The 24,010-nt window shown below is 36.4% G+C and overlaps 1 protein-coding gene across 1 annotated transcript in view; it reads left to right on the plus strand.

Moving 5' to 3' along the window:
* The window catches only part of wake (ankyrin repeat and fibronectin type III domain containing protein wide awake), a 532,593-nt gene that overhangs the window by 166,084 nt on the left and 342,499 nt on the right, over positions 1 to 24,010 (plus strand). The window contains exons 4-5 of the mRNA XM_074139711.1: positions 6,788 to 6,847; positions 12,619 to 12,823. Of these exons, the coding sequence (XP_073995812.1) occupies positions 6,788 to 6,847; positions 12,619 to 12,823 (265 nt within the window). The remainder of the gene's footprint in view (positions 1 to 6,787; positions 6,848 to 12,618; positions 12,824 to 24,010) is intronic.

Raw genomic sequence — 24,010 nt, forward strand, 5'->3', positions numbered from 1 at the left:
GTTTCATATACTGAGTGCATCTCAGTTAGTGTTGTTGTTTATTGCACCATATTTATCTGTATGTCGTAATATTTTGTTCAAAAGAATGGCTATTGCATAGAAGTGCATTCAGGTGTATTCAGGTGTACAGCAGAATGTAATAAATGGCTCTACGTATTGCATAAAAGTTCTCTGTATAAAAGCTTCATCGATTCATGAACGTTTACAATAAACATGATTCCTAGACAATTTTTGTTTTGTTGTATCATTTCTAGATCATAACGTTCTTCCTAAAGATGTTGTACTAAAAAAACACATTGCTGTCCACTCGGGAAAATCTCCCCGTGCATGACCGATCGGGGGAAATCTCCCCGTTTGACAATGCAATCCAATGGGGAGTACTGAATACATGGTTTTAAGTATATGCAGGACTATGCTATCTAGTAGCATTTATCAAACTAATGAGAAAATATAGTTCCAGCTGTCGGGACTAAGTTGTACGAACATGAATAACAATTCATGAAGATTTGTCGTCAAGAAATGTAGCTAGGAGTTGCAGCACAAATGTTCTGCCTATAACAGTGGATGGACATGCGAATTTGCACTAGCTGTGGTGACCAGCCCATTCAGTAGCCCAATGAGATTGTGCGGCACTTTGTAGAGGTGTGCCCCGTTTATTCTAAGAACTAGATTCCTCGTCTTCGGAAGGTCAAAATGTTTCCCTACCGGAGATTGTGGCATCTGGTAATTTTTACCAGAACTTTCTAGGTTTATTCCAGTTCACTGTGGCTATTGAGTCGCCATGCTCCCTAGTGTCCTGTCACTACTTTATTAGTTTATTATATTAGCATCTGGCAACCTTTAGCCGGATGTTTGTTGTTCTAAAGCCCCGGTATCTCTCATGAGATGATGAGTGGGCGGGGAACAATGGGAACCATTTTGGATTGCCTGCGTTCCTTCAACTTTTTTTTGGAGGAACCGCCCTTCTAATACAATCTACAATAACAGTGGATATATTTTTTATTTTCTTTTTCTTCGTTATTTTAGGTCTTCGCAAGATAATGCAAATGTAAATGTGCAAATGATCTGCCAAATTATTTGAATAGTACATTCTGTTCAAATATCTGTACAAATATACATTTTTTTCGTCTGGAGTAACTGTTTACACCTTTTGCTCTTAACTATTTACAATTATAAAAGGATCAAGGCGCCACGGTAGCCGAGCGGCTATAGGCTAGCTAAGATGTATTGTTGGTTAGTGGATTCGATTCCCAGACTAGGTCTTGGATTTTATTTAATGGTTAAATAAGAAATAGTAAAGTACGATTGCAAGTCGCCTCCGTCCACGACACCTAGTAAATGGTAGTTGGACGTTAAGCCCCGCCTGAAAAAATAGGCGATTACTTTACTTTTACTTTACAATTATAAAAGGATCAAAATCAGAGCATTAAATCAAGGGAATACCCTGAGCATTGTAAGCTCACTTTGCAAGAGAGAGTTTCTCGCAATTAACTTCTCACTTCGATGATTATAATCAACTCCAATATTACGATATAGTTCCCTTCAGTTACAATATATTCAGTTGCAACTCGTGCGATCGGCAATGTGTTACGGCTGTTTGATGCTGTAACGGCTAGTCTATGCATTTTCGGAGAAAAGCATAGAATTGCCATTCTCTGAGGAGAGATAGAGACAGAAAACACGACAAATTTTAGATTCAAACATTACCTAATCAGGGAATGTTTATAGAATTGTTGCGTGGGCTCCCCCACGTGGAAATCTGCTTTGGGGGAAAATCCCACTATCCCCGCTCCCCCGGAAAATCTTCTAGTCCTCCTACACACTATCTTCTACGGAGGGAAATTCCATGAAAAAGAGACGGAAACAGCGGATCAGAAAATTACCACCATCAATCAAGAAAATGTAATTAGACGACAGAGAGACAAACCTACCAACTTTCTGGTCTCACAGGCGCTCCCCTAGCGAGAAAGAGATAGCGATAGAATGTGTGTGTGAGAGAAAGAAAGAAAGAAAGAAATACGTTTATTAATGTCCTGGGACATTAGTCCCTTAAGGACAACAAAAAGTATATACATAAATTTAATAAACTAAAATTTCTCTTCTGAGTTGCTGCCAAATTAATATTTACAATATATACAGAGTAAAACAAAAAGATAAAAAATAAAACTAAAATTCCATTTCCGTTTTAAATATATACACAAATAAATACATAAATAAAAATGTTAACATAAAAGAAAAGAATAGGTCTACTGCTTACAATATAATAATTATATAATGATAATAATAACATTAATAACAATAATATCAATAATAATAGTAATAGTGATAGTGATAATAAGTAGAGGAAAACATGACGAAATAAAGATAATAATTGGAACAAAGAAGTAATAATAGTAATGATAATAATAACTTTAATAATAAATCACTGATTTAGATAACTTTTGATAAAATGTTCGTATAAATGAGGTTTAAACGTATTGACAGACTTTGCACGCAAACCAATCGGAAGTGAGTTCCATAACCTACAAGCTTTTAAATAAAAAGAATTTTGATAGGTTGCAGTCCTAGGTGTGGGCGTGTACAACTTTGTATCCACTTGTCGAGTGGTCCTCAAGTGTAACTGTTCTTTGCTACTAAATAGTGAATACAGATAATCTGGTGCTCTATTTTTGAACAGAAAATAAATAAAGGCACCTAAAAAATATTGCCTTCTGTATTCAACATTTAGCCAGTTCAGACGATGGTAATAAGGAGTAATATGTTCATCTCTCCTGACATCAAAAATGAAACGAACACCCGAGTTTAGAGCTCTTTGTATCCTTGTATTCAGTTCTGAAGTCAGGTCCAAATAAACAAGACAGCAATAATCTACATGCGGGAGGATGAGTGTTTGAACCAACTGCTTTCTTAGTGACACAGGCAAGATTTCTTTATGGTACTTCAGTTGATACAGAGCTTTGTTCATTCTATTGACAACATCACCCACATGATTATGCCAAGTTAAGGTGCTATTGAAGGTAACTCCCAAAAACTTAGCAGAATCCACATAAGGTAGATCAATGTTACCAATTTTTATCCTAGAAATATTGTTAAAATCGATGCCATTAACAAATCTAGAGCTACCAACCACCATCGCCTTCATTTTACCGGCATTAAAAGATAAATTTTTATCTTTTGCCCAATTAAAAATAGAAGCGACGTCATCATTTACACATCTGATTCCATTCTCCAATTGATCAAAAGGAATATGAAAATAGAGAATTAAATCATCAGCGTAAATGAGATGCAAACAGTTTGAGATAACTCTAGAAATATCACTAACATAGATAGAGAACAATAACGGACCCAAAACAGAGCCCTGCGGCACACCAGAAGCAACATTTTCCCATCTTGAGCGAGCACCATTCATTCCAACGACACATTGTCGCCGAGACGAAAGGTAAGACTCAACCCATTTGAGAGCACTGCAAGAAAAATTCAAGCTTTTAAGAACAAAGAGGAGTTCAGAGTGACAGACAGAATCAAAGGCCTTAGAAAAGTCAAAGAAAACCAAAACAGTAACCATTCGTTTGTCAATTGCAAGGCGTATGTCATCAGTTAGTTTTATTAAAGCAGTCTGAGTACTGTAGTTGTTCCGATATCCTGATTGATAAGGATCTAATAAATTGTAAGTTTTAAGATAGTTAGAAATCTGATTGGAAACTATTCTTTCTAAAGGCTTGGATGTAACGCACAGGATGGAAATTGGACGATAATCATCTAGAGAGGAAGGTAATTTAATTTTGGGAATAGGGCGGATAAGAGATAGTTTCCATAAAGAAGAGAGAGAGAGCGGGTGAGAAATGCGCCATTTTATATATACAATATAATTAAATTCCTTCGGGAATCCTTATAACTATTTTTAACTCCAGCTTGCGCTATCTATGGCAGTGGTTTATTTATTTCATCCTGACAGTAGCACTTCCTTAATTTCCTTTTTGTTGGCACGGACAGTATTTCCGGCTATCACAAGAGATGGGGTTGTGAAAAATCACTCAAGTTAATGTAATAATTATTATAAAAATGAAAGTTGGCTAACCTGATCTATTCTTGTTTTTAACTTCTCTTTCTAAATTATAAAGTGGGCGTAATTCGTATTATGCAAATCTGTATCTTGAATAAAATGACATCAACGACATTTGAAGAAGATACCAAGTGGGTATCACATTATGACGTCAGAATTAGTGCCCCCCTGGTACTGCAGCCTTCCTAAAGGAAGTAAAGTTAGGTTTGAAAGCTGTTGTTGGACCCAGAGCATTAACCAGAGTTAGGGGAATCTGTTGATCTTGTTAGATGTTTTTAGTGAAAATTCCAAGTTGAAAAGAAAAAGAAAAGCCTGTGTTTAATATTAAGAAAAGTCGTGTGAATGACGTATCATATATATATATATATATATATATATATATATATATATATATATATATAAGTTTAATTTAATGAAAGTTTTCCTATGTGACCTTTTTTTAATTTTCAAAAAGGGAGAATTTTTATAATAAAACACGCCTGAACTATATTACAAGAAAGGTTCTACTTAAGGAAATTCCTTGGAAAACAATATACCTCTCAGGGATTTTCCCCCTTCTGGGAAATTGTCCATAAATAATTCCTTGAAGGAAACCCTAGTATTATTACGTTGGGAATAATACATAAGTATTTATTAAATTCCTTCTATTCAGGGTTTTTCTTTCATTTTCTCTTAGTGTTTTCCCACTATTTTAGGAGGGGGGAAGGAGACACAGAGTTTCTAAAATTGCGTTTCTACCGGAAATAAAAGTTCTGAAGTCTTCTAAGTGGTTTTTTTTAAAGAAAATTTTCTTTGTTTATGTGTATGTATATCTTTAGTCTATCTCTTTTGTTAACTTCATTTCCTCAACTGTAGTACATTTGTTGCAAGAAGAGAAGGTGTGATGCAAATGATACTACTGGACATCGGCATTCACTTCCGGTGAAGTACCTACGCTTTAACCTACTTCAGAGGATTTACCTGGCAATGCAGTAAATGTTAGGGAATCTGGAGGGTTAGTCTAGTGGGGAAATTGAGGCAAAGCGGAGGATCTTGCTGCTTCAGAACAAGGGAGATCTCGGTGCAAGGTAGAGATAGGTACAAAGTAAAGGATTAGCGATAGATTCTGTAGATATTGGAGGCTTTTTTTTGGCTGAGCCCCAAAGTTCCATTTTGCATGTCCATACAGGTTTGTTTATATCATGGATAAGTTGTTTGTTGTCTAATGCAAAGTTTCGATCTTTAGTCGAGAAGTCTAGTGGTGAAGTTTGAATCATCTGTTCAGTTCTTTCCCTTTTAAGTCTGAGCACGTGGATTCCAGTTAAAAGTTTTTAAAGCAAGTTGCCAGTTCCGGTTTAGATCGCTAACTTAGATCAGTTACGTGTGGAATGAAGTTGGACTTCCTGGACCATTAAAAAAAACAAAAAAAAACTACTTTTTTGGATTTAGGTGACTTCAAAATGGTCATTTTTATTTGGAGAAAAGTTGATATTGATTTGGAAAATTTGTATTGATCGCCAATAAAGAGAAATCAATAAAATTAAAGTGCTTGAAACCTTACATAGTCCCAGCAAATAAAAAGGTCACAAGCTAAGGGACAAAGGGCAAAAGTTAGAAAACAAAACATTTGCGCAAATATATGTTAGTAGGAAAAGGGACACTCAGTATATAATCAACAACACATTAGATGGTATCTGTCTTTGTGTGAGAGTGGTGAAGGGATTGATGAAGTGAAGGGAAGCTGTAGACCCTTCCTCCACTCTAGGAGGGTAACAAAGAGCTGATGTTGGGTTCTAGGGTTACTTGAATGTCCTATTGCTTTCTCTTCTTCATTACTTTATCTATTATATGTAGATCTAGCTGTGTTGTTATACTTGTCAAGCATATCTAAAAAGTTATAATGTTTGCTTTATCAACTTTCTAAAATCAAAAACTTTGGGCTGTAGCACTCTCTAAGGTTCTCTCATCTACCATTAATTGAAAGAGAGAGGGAGAGAGAGAGAGAGTGAAACAGAATTCATCTTCGAACTGCTCAATAGGCAAATATAAATAAATTGTAGGCGCCACGGTAGCCGAGCGGTTAGAGGCTAGACCCGCAAAGCTAAGATGTATTGTTGGTTAGTGGGTTCGATTCCCCTGGTCTAGGCCGTGGATTTTATTTAATGGTTAATATGAGAAATTTATAGTAAAGTATGTTTGCTAGTCGCCTCCGTCCACGACACCTAATTGGTAGTTGGACGTTAAGCCTCGCCTGAAAAAATAGGCGATTACTTTACTTTACTTACTTTACTTAAATAAATTGTTGTTCAGAATCGTCAGCGTTTATCTCTTTTATTTAAAGTTCAAAAAAATTGAATAATGCTTTCATTAAAATTTGGATGCTTCCGTTTGATGAATTATGATCGCTAAATTGCAGTCGGGTGATGTAGAACTGAAACATACTAATATAAAGCTTCCGTTTTGGATATTTTTGTTGTTTTGTATTACATATCACACACACACACACACACACACACACAAAATCTAATGTTTAATAAAACTCCTTTTTTGGGTGGGGGGAGGCCTCAGAACGGATATTTACAATGAAATCAGGATACAGAACATTTGACACGATTTCAGTACATCCTGTTACTCTATGGTTATCTTAACGTAAGGTAATATTTGACAGAAATATTGACCCCTAGTTTTTTTTTGTTTTGTTTACACGTCATCACTTTTTAAACGTCATCATTATTTTTTGTGCAGGGTCCAAAGACGGAAGTTCCCCCTTACCAAGGCTGTCCTTCGTGGATTCAAATACTTTAGGTGAGTTTATTCATTTTTTATTATTTTTTGTTAAAATTTTTTAAAAATCTTTTATTGAAATTTACACGTTGCAACGATTGTTGCAACGTGTAAATGTGGTACATGATAAAAACAAATATCATGATACACGAGTGGAGAAGACACCCAGTAGTGTCACTCCATTATCTTGGACATATGTTAGTCTGCTCTTATGATGAGAGTAGATCGTTGTGGCCATCTTCTCTTCAATCCTTCTTGGAGGATTTACCTGGTATTGCCGGAAGAAGATAGTTGTTCTATGAGAGGGTTAGGATGAGCTGCTGTAGTGTCACTCCATTATCTTGGACATATGTTAATTTGCTCTTATGATGAGAGTAGATCTCTGTGGCCATCTTCTCTTCAGTCCTTCTTGGAGGATCACCTGCTATAGCGGAAGACGGTAGGTGACGATTAGAGGGGTTAGAATGAGCTGCTGTAGAGAAATTTGGGAAAACAGCTTTCAGCAAGATCTTTAACAAAAGGGATTTGGGAGATCATTATGGATGGTGAGGTTAGAAAAACGTAGAATGGAGCGTTAAGTAGTTTTTGTAGTATTTTTTTTTTTTTTGGACTGTAAAGTCTGGGGAGGCGTAGAGAGTTGGATACGTTTAGTCGATTCCCGTACACATCGATGCCGTATGACCCCAAATAGGTCGCAGTAACAACAGGTATAAGGAGTCTTTTGTTTTGTAGGTTGAGTTTAGATCGTTTGTCTCAAGTAGTCTTGCGAGAAGTTTTGTAGCGTTGTTTAGTTTCTTGTCTTTTCGAGTCTAGTCTGGGGGGGGGGGATTCCATGTCAAACGTTTGTCCCAGGTACAGTCCAAGGTAGCGTACTTTGTTCACATTTGGTATAGGAGTTTGTAAATATTAAAATTTAAATCTTTGTCTAAAATCCTACAGGAAAATCCTGAATGCTCCATACTACATTTCTAACCTTACCATACATACTGACCACATCCTTTTTTTTGTCACTGACCAAATAAAGTCTTGCTACCGCTAATCTCACAGCCTCCTATAGCTCTCCATCCTAATCCTCTTGTCCAACAACTCTCCTCTCCTTACCTTACCGACAATCCTTCTCGACGTTTGAAGCGGAAGTGGCCTAGAGATCTATTGCTGTGATTAAATCATTGTGAAAGAGTTCCATCAATGGGTGATTGCTCCAACCATGACGTTACAAGTGAACTGAACTAGTAAGATCAAATTTACTTGATGCATTGTTGCAGTTTTAAATATACAAATAAAGTGGGGGGAAAAAAACTGTAAATTTATAAATTTTTAAAATCATATTGTCGGGCCTTTGCTAGAATTTGGTTTTGAAAATTTAATTTCTTATAGTTTTCATTTCTTAAATCAGGTTGTCTTATAGTTGATATTTGATAAAGGTTATTATATGGTTGATATTTTACACAGGTTACCATATGGCTCATATACCATTCAGGTTTCCATATCCCTTATGTTTTGTTACAGATTATCATATGGTTAATATTTGATGCAGATTACCATATGGTTGATTTTTTTGATTCTGGTTTTCATATGGTCCACGAAGGGCTTTTATCTCTCTCCTACTAAGAAATAGTAAATAATACAAATCAAGGAAGCGATTAGCATAGTGGTTATATTGGATTCCAACGCGGAGATTCTGAGTTCAAATCCAGCTGTTTAGATTTTCTCTTCCTAGGAGCTTGACGGATAGTATTGCCTGTAACGAGAGATCACTTGCCGAAAACTGGCAGAGCATTGAAAAAAAGCTCCGAGCGCCTATAACCTATAACCTATAAAGCTCATTGAGATCTAATTCCAACCAAATAACAGTAATATTACTTGTAATAGAAAATTAAACCTGATATGGTTACCAAAATATCAAGAATTCATCCTGGCAATCAACCTTAAAATAACAGCTGATTAATATGCATAAAACATAAGACTTTTTATTCTGGCAAAGTTATTGCAAACTTTAATTTCCATTGCGTTTTCTCTTCTCTCCTTTGAATATTGCTTATTAAAGGATCAATAAAAGAAGGAAGAAAAGTAAGTGAAAAGAAAAAACCTCAACAACCTTTTCATCTCCGAACACTTATCTTTTTCTTTCTTCTCCCCTCAGTTTGGGTGGGGGGGATGGAGGCTTTGAAAGAAGAAGAAAGAGGTGGGGGCTGAAAATCATTTCAGATCCCCCAGCAGCACTTTTTAACCTCCAGGCCATGGATTCTGGAGAGCTGGAATAAGGGCTGGAGCTATCTCTATATCTCTCTCATCTCTCTCCCGTAATTACTACTGCTGGAATTCATTAATTATTATACGACTTTACCAAAGAGGAAACTAAGGACTCGCTAAACTCTCGGCTACACCCCCCACACCTCCAGGAATGTATTATGGAAGGACTAAAAACGTAATAACAAGTGAACTGACAAGTTCTAATGCTAATCACCGGCCACAATCTTCCTTCTCTCTCTTTCTCTAACTTGTTCATTATTAAACTTGTTTTATAAATGATGAAAAGAGAGCGCAGAGAAATGTACGACTTTCCTCGCTTTTCTTTTTAATTATTTAAAAGAAAAATCAATTATTATGATTATTTGGCGGAAAATGCGGGTTAATACTTTATTAGAATTCAATTAATTGAGATAAAACAAACGGTATCAAGAACCTTATTGAATGTAAAGGGTGTCGAAATCCCTTCAATTCCTAATCCCAGTAGTTTGAACCAACAACATTTCTTGAACAGATTCATCTGCATTAAATAATATTTATCCCACCAGGGTACCTTGGAATGTACCTACACAAGAGACTTACCTGTAACCCCCATACGAGACTTAAACGTACCGAACTAAACAAACGATACAAAACTTCTAGCCATACTACTCGACAAACGCTCAAAACTCTCACTACAGAACAAACGACGACTCTATACAGCTCTTCTCACACCAACTTACGGACTCGCAACTTTACGGAACAGCTAAAAAAATCCAACATCAATAGACTGTGCAAACACTCCAATCTAAAATAGTAGACGCTCCATTCTATGTTATAGCAACCACACACAATACATACAGATCTCCAAATTCCACTCATCTCCGAACAAGCCCAAATTCTGATATAAAAATTTTCACCAAAAACTCTCATTTCATCCCAACCATTTAGCTGCAAACTTGTCTTCAACTACACTACCCTCCAATCTTCCTCAAAGGCGGCTGAGGCGCCGTTGGCCCCGTGACCAACTGGGTGACTAATGGCGGCCATCACTGGATGACTGTCATTCATGTCTGACACGCTATTCATATACACTTATCACATTTACTTATTGTACCCTGTAGGTACAGGTGTAAATTTCAATAAAAGGATATATAAAAATAATAATAATAATATTGAATTTTTAGATTCTATTTGCTGCATTACGATATGTAAATCTTAAAAGAAATGATGTAGATAAAAAAAAATTATACTAAAACAAAAACAACCATTTTTCGTTGCTAAATAATTTAATCAATACTTGATGTAGATATCATTAACTGGCTGACCTAGATATACCATATAAACTAGGATAATGTAGTTCATTAGTTGGGCTAACAGCGGGGTAGCTGGAGTTGAACAACTAGCTATAGTTGTAAGCAACGAAAACATCGAATAAACAACTATGGTTGTTAAGAAACGATAGTTTTGCCAATGGTAACCTGAAGGCGTCCTTTTTTTCTCCCACTCCTTACTTCCGATGGAAACTTTTAACTCGTGAATTAAGGCTGCTAAGAGGAACATAGTCTGTCTGTTCTGTTTGTTGGTAGGAAGTTGACTATATTATGGCTAAGCAGTAACTAATAGCGAGTAATTTTAATTGCTAATTATTCAGGCAAGTAGCTTAATGTCCAGCTACCAAATTAGGTGTTGTGGACGGAGGCGGAAGCTCGTACTTTACTATACAAAATTTGTTCATGTAGCCATATACGGGATTCGAACTGGGGATCTCTTGTAAGTACAAAGCCACGCTCTTGACCACTAGACCAACGTCCGCCCCTCATTGCTGAGTAAAATCGCAGGGCTAGCGCCAATTCAGTGGAATTAGTTGGGATTGTCAGGAAAAGTCAAAGATGAAAGCTGGTCCAATGAGAGGGTTTAGAATGTGCGGAAAGGCGAGGATGAAATTTCTTGTTTCCGGTCTTGAAAAAAAAGAGATATTTTTTTTTAGATATAGGAGAGAATGGAGCTCTGTTAGAGACGTAGAATAGAGCAAATACGGTATAGAATTTGTGACTGCAGTATCTGGAATCCGTAGATAATGGAATGCTTGGCTTGAATCCTCCTAGTTCGAGTATGCAGGAAATTCAAATTCGATATTTCGATTAGGTGCTACCAGTGGCTCGGCTAAATCGGCCTTCAAAACCGGAAGTACCCCTTTCCGTTTCCCTGAAATATGTGGGTATATAACTTTTCCAATTTAATTTACTGCATGTCTTTATTCTAAAGGAAGGAGAAAACGGTGGGCGGGCGGGGTCAAATTACAAATTAGTAAAAACCAATTCACATCGATTAAATCGAATCCCACTTGAATTATCTAAAACACCTTTAAGTGGAAACAGACATTCATGGAATAGACACAACTGAATGGGCAAAAACTGGGTTTTCTATTTTAAATTTTATTCAAAGTGACATCTGCTGGTGGAATTTGCAAGTTCACTTTGCCACAGCCTCCTAGAGGACATTTACAAGCAAATAGGTGAACCTTTGCTAGAGCACTAACATCTCTATAATTGAATTCACTCAGATAAATTTTAATAAGGTTCTATTTCCCATGTCCAAACTATTTATCTGCTAACAGTTTGAAAATGTTCTACTCATGGTCGGTTGTTTGAAAAGTTTAAACTTTCTTTAATTAATCTTTTTTCTTCAACTAGGAATTTTTACTTTCTCTTAATCTGCTAATAAGAAAAAATAAACTTGGCATAATAATAATTATTTGGAACTAGCTTAATCCTGCGTTCTAGGCGCTGTAAATGAGGGTTAAATGTTTGTTTAAGGCGCGTCAACATCTGAGGCCATTTTCAGTGCACTGCCGGCTTCCAAGACAGTGTTTCCTCTCGTTATAGACTATTGTATTAGACAGTATTTCTACTACCGGACAGTAGAGCTGTAAAAAGCTCCTAGGAAGAGAACAAAAAAAAAACTAAGGGCCTGTAGCAGGATTCGAACCCTGGATCTCTGCGTTCAAATCTACTAGGCCTGGGGTTTTCAAACCTAGGGTTCCGCGGTACCCTAGGGTTCCCTGGAACGTTGACAGGGGTTCCGCAAGTGATCACAATTTGCTCAGCCAAAACGCTCGTAAAATGGAAACCATTTATACAATTAAGATGTTTCTTTTAAGATAAAATAAAGATACAAGAATAATTTTGCGAATTTGAGACGAGAAAAAAAGCTTTGATAAACTATTTTATCTGCTACTTAGACATGAGGTTCTTTCCAAGAAAGACCATGAGCTCCAAGGGTTCCTAAAAGTGTAGAAAGGTTGAAGACCCATTTACTACGTTTCTCCTCGTACTCATTTACATGCGTACACTGAAGTGCGTTAACCAACTTCCGGACAGTATCCTCTCGGAAAATATTGTTCGTCGCCGGGTCTAAACTGCTCATAGCAAGGGAAGCAATCTAATTTTTGAATCTGTTCCTTTCATTTGCGAGTTAATCACTTCCGTATCCACTTTTTAAATTATTATTTTTGTTTTACGTCAAACTAAAAAAATTATAAAAATATTTTTTGCAAACAGATCCAAGACGCCACCTAGCCCATCACAGGCTAAGCTCACCGGAAACCGGAGGCGGCGGACATGTAAAAGAGAGCGGTGGCGCTGGAGGCGGCGGTAGTTTGCTGCCCCAGGGACGTCTTTCCACGCCGGCTTTACACAAATTGGCCAAATTTCTAAACCAATCTCCACAAACTGATTCCGGCGGAAGGAGACTGTCATGGGAAAGGTAGGTGGTTTGTTTGTGTGTTTTTTTTTCTTTTTTTTTTATATTTGATGAACATGTTTAGACAGGTCCGTAATTTAATTAACGTTATGTCAGTTCGGCCATAGAAAATTTGCTGGAAATTTACGACAATTAGCAAAGCCTTTAGATGATTTAGTTTCGTTTATTCTACCTGATTTTCTTGCTGTAGTTGGACATTCATCATATTCGCTTGTCAGTGTAATACGTAGTAGCGAATACGAGGAGAGGAAAGATAAAAACTAAGTAGTAAGATTAAGTGGGGAGCTGCAAAGTACGCATTCTTTAAAAGTACCATTTTATTGTAGCGAGCATTTAAGTATTGAATTCCATATTTTTATCCAAAATTAATTGCCTCAATTTAGGTGAAATTTCACACCGGATTTTTCTTCAATTATTTACCATATTACCAACCCAACAAAATAAATTCTAATGAAGTCAAAAAAGGAAAAAATTTAGATAAATTTTAGGGGGGGGGGGGGGTCTATTATTAAAAACAATTTTGCAAATTAAAAACCCCCGGGTCTAGAATAAAAAGAAAACTTATTCAAAAATAAAGGTCATGGTGTAGTGATTTAATTTTAAATTTTCTTTTTTCCACTATAAATTTTCTTTTAGAGTTTTATAACTTAGTGGCACTGATTTACATATTTATTAGGGTTTTATTTATGGGAAATCCCAAGATTTATGACTAACAAGAGCTCTATTTGAATTTTTTTTATTTTTTCTTCATTTTTCTTTTTGTAATTCTGATGGAAATATTTTGATGTTGAGCATCAACGCGGAGAATGAGATGAAGGGGAAGTGCAAGTGAAGGATTTCCTTCTTACACCCCTCCCCCACCACCAGAAAATCATCCTTCATCGTTCAATCATCCTTTTTCACAAAAGATTTCCCTGAATCCTCTAGCTCAGCCTACTGAGGAATCAATGAGATTTTTCCTAACCAATTAAAATCTTTGATGGTTCATTTATTTGTATAATTCGTTTTAAAAGAACTCTAAGACAGTTTCTATCGCTCTGTGTGTGTGTGTGTGTGTGTGTGTATTTCTTTTAAGGAAAATCGAATTTTCAAATTTCCCTTACAAAGGATTGGGATTATAATTAATCCTTATAGGATTTCTATAATTTAAATTACACTCCAAACCATTTTTTTCTTACTAACTCCCTTTTGTGTCATAGTGAAGGGCTAGTTTGTGCCATAGTGAAGGGCTAGTTTGTGCCATAGTGAAGGGCTAGTTTGTGTCATAATGAAGGGCTAGTTTTGGGTCATAGTGAAGGGCTAGTTTGTGCCATAGTGAAAGGGCTAGTGTGTGTCATAGTGAAAAGCTAGTGTGTGTCATAGTGAAGAGCTAGTTTGTGTCATAGTGAAGTGCTAGTTTGTGTCATAGTGAAGTGCTAGTTTATGTCATAGTAGTTTGGCCTAAAACCTCTCACTACACTTTTAAGTCTACTAAAACATAATAGGACTGGAGAACCCTGATTGGTGCCTCAATAAACCATTTGGGTCGCAGTGGCGCGTACGCTTTCTGGTCAACCTTCGTAGAATCTAATCTAATCTACATGCACTTAGATCAGGAGCTTATGTTTGGAACATTTACCTAGGGAACTAGATTTCAGAGCGGTTCTTAGGGAGTGGTGAAGTTAAGCTCTCCTTTTAAGTCTTTTTTCAGTATATTTTACGTTGCTAACACCTGTTCAATATTTACGATGATAGAATGGCCAATCAAAGTAACAGGAGTTGGAAGATATATTTATTAAAAGTGCTGCCCACCTAAATCACCGCCAATACAAGTCACCTGATTGTAACCACAACAGAGTATAACCTCAACACATGACATACCCCGTAACACTTCTCACTTTTTAGACGTATAAGTTAAAGGCACACTTCCGTTCAGAAATGTTTAGCAAAATGAAAAGATCTACTACAATCCCACTACATTACTGACATCCGTTTTATGAGATGAGATGCTTGTTAGAGAAAAAATGTAAAATGTAACAATACGAGGGTCGTTTGAAAAGTCCGTGCAAAAATAAAAACTACTTAATTTTTTGGGGTAAACCTTTTTTACTTTTTAACATAGTCTCCTTTTAGGCTTATACACTTCGTCCAACGCTACTCTAGTTTGTTGATCCCTTCCGAATAATAGGATTTGTCCAAGTCTGAAAAATAGCCATTCGTTTCTACTATCACCTTCTCGTTTGAATAAAATCTTTTTCCCGCCAGCCATTTCTTCATATTGGGGAACAAATAGTAGTCCGAGGGAGCCAAGTCTGGAGAATAGGGGGGATGTGAAACGAGTTGGAACCCTATTTCCATTAATTTTGCGACCACAACTGCTGAGGTGTGAGCTGGTGCGTTGTCGTGATGGAAAAGGACTTTTTTGTGGGCCAATCGTGGGCGTTTTTCTTGCAGCTCGGTTTTCAAACGGTCCAATAACGATGAATAATATGCACCTGTAATAGTTTTACCCTTTTCCAGATAGTCGATGAGGATTATTCCTTGCGAATCCCAAAAGACAGTCGCCATAATCTTTCCGGCCGAAGGAATGGTCTTCGCCTTTTTTGGCGCAGATTCCCCCTTAATAACCCATTGTTTAGATTGTTCTTTGGTTTCAGGAGTGTAGTGATGTATCCATGTTTCATCCACAGTGACGGAAACGACGCTTAAAGTCCTGCAAATTCTTCTGGAACAGCTGCAAACCGTCCTTGCAACACTTCACACGATTTCGTTATTGGTCAAGCGTGAGCAATCGCGGCACCCATCTTGCGGATAGCTTTGTCATGTCCAAATGTTGATGCAAAATATTATGTACCCGTTCATTCGAGATGCCCCACAGCACTAGCAATCTCACGCACCTTCACTCTTCTGTCATCCATCACCATATCATGGATTTTATCAATGATTTCTGGAGTAGTAACCTCAACAGGGCGTCCAGAACGTTCAGCGTCACTTGTGCGCCATATGGCCACTCCGAAAATTTTGAAACCACTTATAAACTGTTCTAATCGAAGGTGCAGAGTCACCATAATGTTTATCAAGCTTCTCTTTAGTCTCCTGAGGCGTTTTGCTTTTCATAAAGTAGTGTTTAATCAACACACGAAATTCTTTTTCGTCCATTTTTTTGAAAATCACTCGACTTCCTCGATTCAAACGAATGCCAAACACAAAGAAATAGACCGATCTGGTTGAAACTTGGTGTGTGTTCTTCCAAGAGATGCTACTAACTAAACATAACCTCGATACGCGCCAGTGGTGCTATCTCTCTGACTTTGCACGGACTTTTCAAACGACCCTCGTATGTATTTTAAATTAAAATAAAAATTTAAACAAATTAGATTTACTTTAAAATCTGTTAGACCAATGTATTGTTTCGTTACAACTTTTCTAAACATGTCAACAGCATCACATATCTGTCAACAACACCCTTCCAAATTGTCAAATGATAGAAATAAGAAAAATGTTATGAAACTTGCTTGATTTTTTTTTTTTCATTAAAAAACGATTCTTAGGGGGGGACCAACGTATTCATATTCTTCTTTCGATTTAAGAACTGTTTACCTTCAATTTAATAAAATTTTCTTTGACTACCGCAGTACTTCCGGTGACGAATATAAGAGAGAATAAAAATTTAAAAAAAAAACCCTCAGAAAATGTGATATTTCATTTAAAATTTCGCAGCATGGCTTTTCTTAATTAGAACTGTGTACTTTAGAGAATAAATAACAGAGGGAAACCTTCTTTAATAATTATTTACTCATTAATTAGTCCACCTTTTATTTAATTACAGACATATTTTTTTTATTATTTTAAAATAACAATAATTATTTTATTTAAATTTTCATTAAACATTTAAAAAAATAAATATAAATGCAAAAAATGTTTATTAGAACAATAAATTCAATTTACGTAACGAAGCATTGTTTAAATTCACATTTAAGCTTCCGTTCCCTTGTAGTTTATAGTTTATAATATTATACATATTTTTATTTTCTTTTTTTAAGAAAAATTCAAAAAATACAGAAATAGAGAAAAAAAAAAATTACAAGCTTAAAAGAAAATAATAAATACATTGTTAAGAATAATTAGACCCCGAGCAAGTCGAGTGAGTCTACACATCCAGATTTTCCAAAAATGTATAAGGATTATACTAACCTGCATGACACAAGTGTGTTCAGTTTTAGCTGCTATTGAGTCAGCAGGAGCTTAAACTGAACCGTTCACCGAACGAATCGATTAACTCCCGCTGTTTTGAAAATAAATATCTTAAATTTAAATTGTCCAAAGCACTTGGTTCAGTTATACATTTTTTTTATATTTTGTAATAAATTTCACCAAATAATAAAAGATTAACACCATTAAACGGACCAAAAATTCTGAGGGCTATTGAATAATAAATCGTTTATTTCAGAAGCCATTTTGATTCAACACCAATGCTCTAATGTAAATCGTTGCAATAATTCAACTCAAATTCAGTAGCAGGCGCTGAATGATAAATGTAAAATTATTTGAATTTATATTGTAAACGGGATTTTAAAAAAAACAATAAGTACTTGTACAACAATAAGTGTATAACAATATGTTGTATCTCATTGCATTTCACAATTTTTTTTGTTAATATAGAGTTAATCGAATTGTGCAGTGAACGGCTGGTTGAACTCGGTGTGAATTTTCTGGTACAATTATCCCGTTACGTAATAAATCCAGATCTAACTGCTCCAACGGATGTGATTAAGTCCTTACATAATAATATACGATTCGAATAGTAACTTCATTAACAACCTCATTTCTTCCTCTTTGCCCTACAAGTGAACCTGATTCGCGTCCCGTCAGAGGTTTAGTGAGGTAACCAATTCCTCCTCAGAAACTCTAAGAAAAAAAAGAGCTACAGTAAGAGTCTCTTTATGTGAGAGATGGCTTAGTAATGCCCAGTAAGGAGGAATCAACCAATAATCTGAGAGAGATATGCTTGCAAGACGCAGCCACTTCCTGACTATTGTAAGAGACTGTACACTGACAGTCCAACGAACCCATGAAGGTCTAATCTTGATTTCAAAAACTATTTTGCAAAGCAAGCTAGTTCTAGGAAGATTGTAAAGTAGATGTCTATTTATTCAGACGAGCTTGGTTGGTTCTTCCAACTACCAATTAGGTGTCGTGGACAGAGGCGATTAGCAAACATACTTTACTGAAAATTTCTCATATTAACCATTAAATAGAATACAAGACCTAGACTGAGGAATCGAATCCACTAACCAACAATACATCTTAGCTTTGCGGGTCTAGCCTATAACCGCCTAACATACTTTACTATAAATTTCTCATATTACCATTAAATAGAATACAAGACCTAGACCAGGAGAACCGAACCCACTAACCAACAATACATCATCTTAGCTTTGCGGGTCTAGCCTATAACCGCCTAACATACTTTACTATAAATTTCTCATATTAACCATTAAATAAAATCCAAAACCTAGACCTGGGGAATAGAACCCACTAAACCAACAATACATCTTAGCTTTGCGGGTCTAGCCTTTAACCGCCCTGCCTAAAACCGCTCGGCTACCGTGGCGCCTATAATTATTTTACTATTACAAACTACTATTTTCCTGGAGAACCACCTTCCATCATCACTGATATTACCTCTTCCTTTGGATATATTACCCAACCAATTCTCATCACTTGCAGGCGTTGCAACGAAAGGAAGTCTTGAGAGTGATTCTTCTCCAAATTTCGTATTATTTCAATCTTAGATTTTCATGAATTTCCTCGAGTTACTAAAAAAGCTTAAAATTATAGAACGAGATACTGGTGAATCTTTTAGTATTAATTTAGGAGAGCGGATGTTTTAAAAGATCATCATTTTGGATGAGCAATATTCTCACTCTAGAGCTTCTCCCTATTTCTTCCCACCAGACATTTACCTTTAATTACTACACTGAGGGTCCAAGAGAATTAAAGAGAGAACATTGTTCCACTTTGCTCACTCCAGAGAGTACCGTCGGGATTTCTATATATAATGAACTCCATCACTCTTCCCTAGGGAACGGCCACAGTGAGATTAAGTTAGTGGAAAACTTAATACAAATAGCGATAGTATTTTCCTCTCACATTCAACAAAGAAAATTAGTGCGAACATTAAATGAAGGCATCTTTAAAATAATTTTCTGTTTATAAAATTTAAATAAGTAGTGCAGTTGAAAATGTAGTTAGGGCCCCCCCACCGCAGTGCTGGGTAATATCTTTTGATTTTATTCGTCATAATACGAATTTATTTATTGTATTTCTGAATTTCTTCCATCATCAGGGGTGGATTCACGAGTTTATTGAAGTGATTTCGTCTTCGCATACGTTACCGCCTCGTGCTTACACTTAATTGTCTCAGCATGGTAGCCTCCATGAACTGCGCGATATTAAAGTAAATTTTTCACAAAGAAAAATCTTTTCCAATAATTTTCATGTTGAATTCCCTCTTTTTTATTGTACCATAATGTTCCTAAATATACGACCAGATCTCCATTATCAAACACAATCGACGCTCCGCACATTTCCTAGCCAATAGAATCACAGTTTATTTAGTGCATCAATAATAATTAAATTTCAAATAAAAGTTAAGTAAATGTTGATTAAAATAGTGATAAAAGATTTTGAATTGATTACGGTTAATTAAAGAGCCAAAGAAAATGTTAATTTCAATTAAACCGTCTACAGTGGGATTGTGTCCAGATTCAATAGTACTCGTCTGTCGACGTTGTTATTGAATACAATTGATTGAAATCGATTACTGATTGAATAGAATACAGAGGACATTAATTTGATGATCTTGGACAAATGTCTGGTAATTACTCACTACTTAATTCTATAATTAACATTTGTAGTAGATTAACACCTGGCTGGTTGTGCCTTTACGTGATGCGTTCTGGTAGATTCTTATTTTTACTTGGAAGTGACGTAAATGTTAGGCCTGCAAATGGCAATGATTTGCAGAGCATACTATAAGTGAACGGGCAGTATTCATGGAGACTGTCCTAGATTACTAGACCTACGCGATAGAAAACCCAACTCTCATAAAGACGGGCTCCTACTCTATTCAATAGAAAACCCTAATTCGCACCCAACTCTCATAAAAGATGGGCTTCTACTGTACCCGATAAAATACCTTATCTCGCAACTAATTCTCATGAAGACGGGCTCCTACTGTACCCGATAGAAACCCTAACTCTCAACCCAACTCTCTTAAAGCGGGCTCCTACTCCATTCAATAGAAAACCCTAATTCGCATCCAACTCTCATAAAAGATGGGCTCCTACTGTACCCGTTAGGGCTTCAACTGTACCCGATAAAATACCTTAACTCGCATCTGATTCTCACAAAAGACGGGCTCCTACTGTACCCGTTAGAAAACCCTAACTCTCAACCCAACTCTCTTAAAGCGGGCTCCTACTCTATTCAATAGAAAACCCTAATTCGCACCCAACTCTCATAAAAGATGGGCTTCTACTGTACCCGATAAAATACCTTATCTCGCAACTAATTCTCATGAAGACGGGCTCCTACTGTACCCGATAGAAACCCTAACTCTCAACCCAACTCTCTTAAAGCGGGCTCCTACTCCATTCAATAGAAAACCCTAATTCGCATCCAACTCTCATAAAAGATGGGCTCCTACTGTACCCGTTAGGGCTTCAACTGTACCCGATAAAATACCTTAACTCGCATCTGATTCTCACAAAAGACGGGCTCCTACTGTACCCGTTAGAAAACCCTAACTCTCAACCCAACTCTCTTAAAGCGGGCTCCTACTCTATTCAATAGAAAACCCTAATTCGCACCCAACTCTCATAAAAGATGGGCTTCTACTGTACCCGATAAAATACCTTATCTCGCAACTAATTCTCATGAAGACGGGCTCCTACTGTACCCGTTAGAAAACCCTATCTCTCAACCCAACTCTCTTAAAGCGGGCTCCTACTCTATTCAATAGAAAACCCTAATTCGCACCCAACTCTCATAAAAGATGGGCTTCTACTGTACCCGATAAAATACCTTATCTCGCAACTAATTCTCATGAAGACGGGCTCCTACTGTACCCGTTAGAAAACCCTAACTCTCAACCCAACTCTCTTAAAGCGGGCTCCTACTCTATTCAATAGAAAACCCTAATTCGCACCCAACTCTCATAAAAGATGGGCTTCTACTGTACCCGATAAAATACCTTATCTCGCAACTAATTCTCATGAAGACGGGCTCCTACTGTACCCGTTAGAAAACCCTATCTCTCACACAGATGGGCCCTTACGCCGTCCGTTAGAAAACCCTATTTCTTTTTTTGAGTTTTAATGATTCTTTCGGCTTACTTTGTGCTCAAAGTTAATTCTTCCAAAGCTGAGCTTATGTCTAGATATATTTTTATTTTAATCTAAAGAAGTATCTACGTACTATACATTTATATAACTATCTGATATTTAGACAGTTATTTGTAAACTTTATTACTTTGTTATTTGATAAACTTTAAAAAGTCAAAAAAAAAAAAAAATCAACTTATTCCCGTGTACATAAAAAGTGTATTTTGTTACATAAATATTAAATATCCAGTACACTTTGATGAAAGTAATGAATACATCAAAGTGCCATATTGATGAAGCTATCGACATTTAAAGTTCATGTGATAAACCAAACTTCCAACTCACCCTTCTGTGGTTTTACTCTTCTATCAAATAAAAGATGGCTCCGTGTACATTGCTCACAAAGGAATATTACATGACATTATTTTCTTTATTTATTTTTCATTTTTTTTTTGAACTCCTATCAGGATTGATTTCTGTTTTTTTTTTTTTTTCTACCAGGAAAGTAAAACATGTCTGGAGGTTCACTGAGAGCGAAATAGAGATTTTTTTTGTATAAAGACGTTATTTATTAATGTTCGATGGTTTTTTTGTGAACACTCACACGACTAATTCTTACCGCTGTTGACGTAGATTATTGTTCATAATTTTTGGTGACTTAATCATTGATCCAATAGGAAGAAAAATTACCATTTTCAGTCCTAATTGTTTTGTTTTTAACCAAGCTTTCCACCTAGGATACTAGATCCATCTTCAGGGCTTATATTTGCTGACAAGTTATGATATTTTTTTACATTCTTTAACATCAAGGGTTGGTGAGTCTTCAGTACTGACTGTCTAGCCACTAGAAGCTTCTTACAGCTCACCATAACGAGAGAACCCTCTCCGGAGGCTGGCACTGAATGGAAAAGTAGCTCCGGGCGCCAAAGACCTCAAATGTTGAGGCCATGCCTTAATTTAAAATTATCATAATATCATTGACATAATAAGCCGCATAAATTCCCGTCCAAGTGCCTACATGTATCCGTTTCCTGTTAGCTGGTTAAATAATACCAAAAAGTTACTTTGTTCATTTAATTTTTGGTAGAGATAATAAATGAGAAAGTAAATGTGGAAATGATGCTTTATTGTTGGAAGTATTAAGTTTCTAAGCCGTACTTAATATAAATATTCCATTTCTTCTCATATCCATTGCAAAGTATATTATGTGTGATGTACTATCTCCTCCAGTCTTTGAATAAGTTAATATTCCTACCTGATGGAATGTACGGACTGGGTAATATATGGGGGCTGGAAGATTCCATTTTAAGACATTTATTTACTTCTCCAGTTTATTCCTAGCTACTTCAAGGTAACTAGGAGAAGGGGAGTTACCTTAAGAGAAAGGTTTTCCTAACCTTTCACTGTAATGGGATCCATTTTAGGAGCCCTAGCAAATACTGACCTTCTTCGGTAGTTGAAAGCGACTTCCACCATTTTCGGGCCGGAATTTAAAAGTAAGTGAGCTTTAAATTTATTCTGAATTTTTTTTAAAAAGAACGTGAATAGTCTCGATTGTTATCGTGGCGATGTTGCGTAGGATGGTCGATTGGAGGAATTGGATGCGGTTAGGATTGGAACGAGTAGCTGTAGCGTACAGTTCAAGTCCATGTGTCTCAGACTAGGGGTTAGTAGGGCTGTAACGTAATTTCATGTTTGCCTTCGTCGGATATGGAGGAATTCAGAGATATCGCACTTAATCTGCCGGAAGGATAGGAACTTGGTTCTGATAGATCAGGAATGGGTTTAGGATAAAAGTTATGGGTAGTATGATTTGGTCTCGTTGACCTTTATTTCTCCATTTATGGCATCGTATGGGCCTGGCAGATGATAGCCTTTGTAGATTGTGTCAGGAAGAGGAGGAAACGGGCACTGCACGTGTTGTATCTGTGTTAAGGGGCTTGTCTGGCTAAGGATGTTACTACTCGGGAAGGAAAAACCAAGGCCTGGTGAGCTTTACCCAGGAGCCACTCTCCAGAATTAAGAGTCTGATTAAAAGGACTTGTCTGGTGGGGTAAGCTTCTAGAGTAGTAGGACCCACAATAGTTGCAGTGGCGTAGGCCTCGAGGCCGCCCTCAACCATAAAGTCGAATCTAATCTAATCTATTCTCCATTTACGTAACTTCGAGGAAAATATTCGCACCAAATTTTTTAAATCACTAATAAATAATATGTTAATTACTAAATTTTTAAAGAAAAGAAAATATGTAAATAAGTTTCAGCCGGGTAAACTTTATTAAGGCGTGCATAATAATTTAATGATGTTCTACAATCGATTAAACACTGACATCATAAACCTTTAATCCGATTTTAGTTCTTTATTTTTAATAAAAGGTCGTTATCTTTAATTACGGCAAAAAAACAACAAAAATTTAGAACAGGGTGGTTTTATCCAGTTTGGAAAAGAAATGGTTCTATTTTCTATTTTCTTTTTGGCTTTTCCTTTTTTTGCTCCATTTATCCAGCTGAGGCCACTGCTTTGAGTAATTGTGACGTATAAATCTGGACTACGTTGGGTCCTTCATGTTCCCACGGGATTTGAATGGCCTCCTAGGATTAATGGGACCTGTTATATTTTTGCAAATGGGATGAATTTACCAACAATTTATACTTCGTATTTCTCAACTCCCAGTTTTCTCAAAGTACCATTTTAGGATGGTAATCCAAGACTGTTACCATTTTTTTTTTTTTCTTTCGCATCCAGTTGGTCCAGAAGTTTTCTCTTCTACGCACCCTTAGCCAGGTAAAAATCAATAAAAAAAAAAAAAGAGACGGCTTTCTGCAT

The sequence above is a fragment of the Rhodnius prolixus genome, unplaced genomic scaffold (genome assembly GCF_049639745.1).
Source record: "Rhodnius prolixus isolate KJV_2025 unplaced genomic scaffold, Rpr scaffold_6, whole genome shotgun sequence".
NCBI lineage: Eukaryota > Metazoa > Arthropoda > Insecta > Hemiptera > Reduviidae > Rhodnius > Rhodnius prolixus.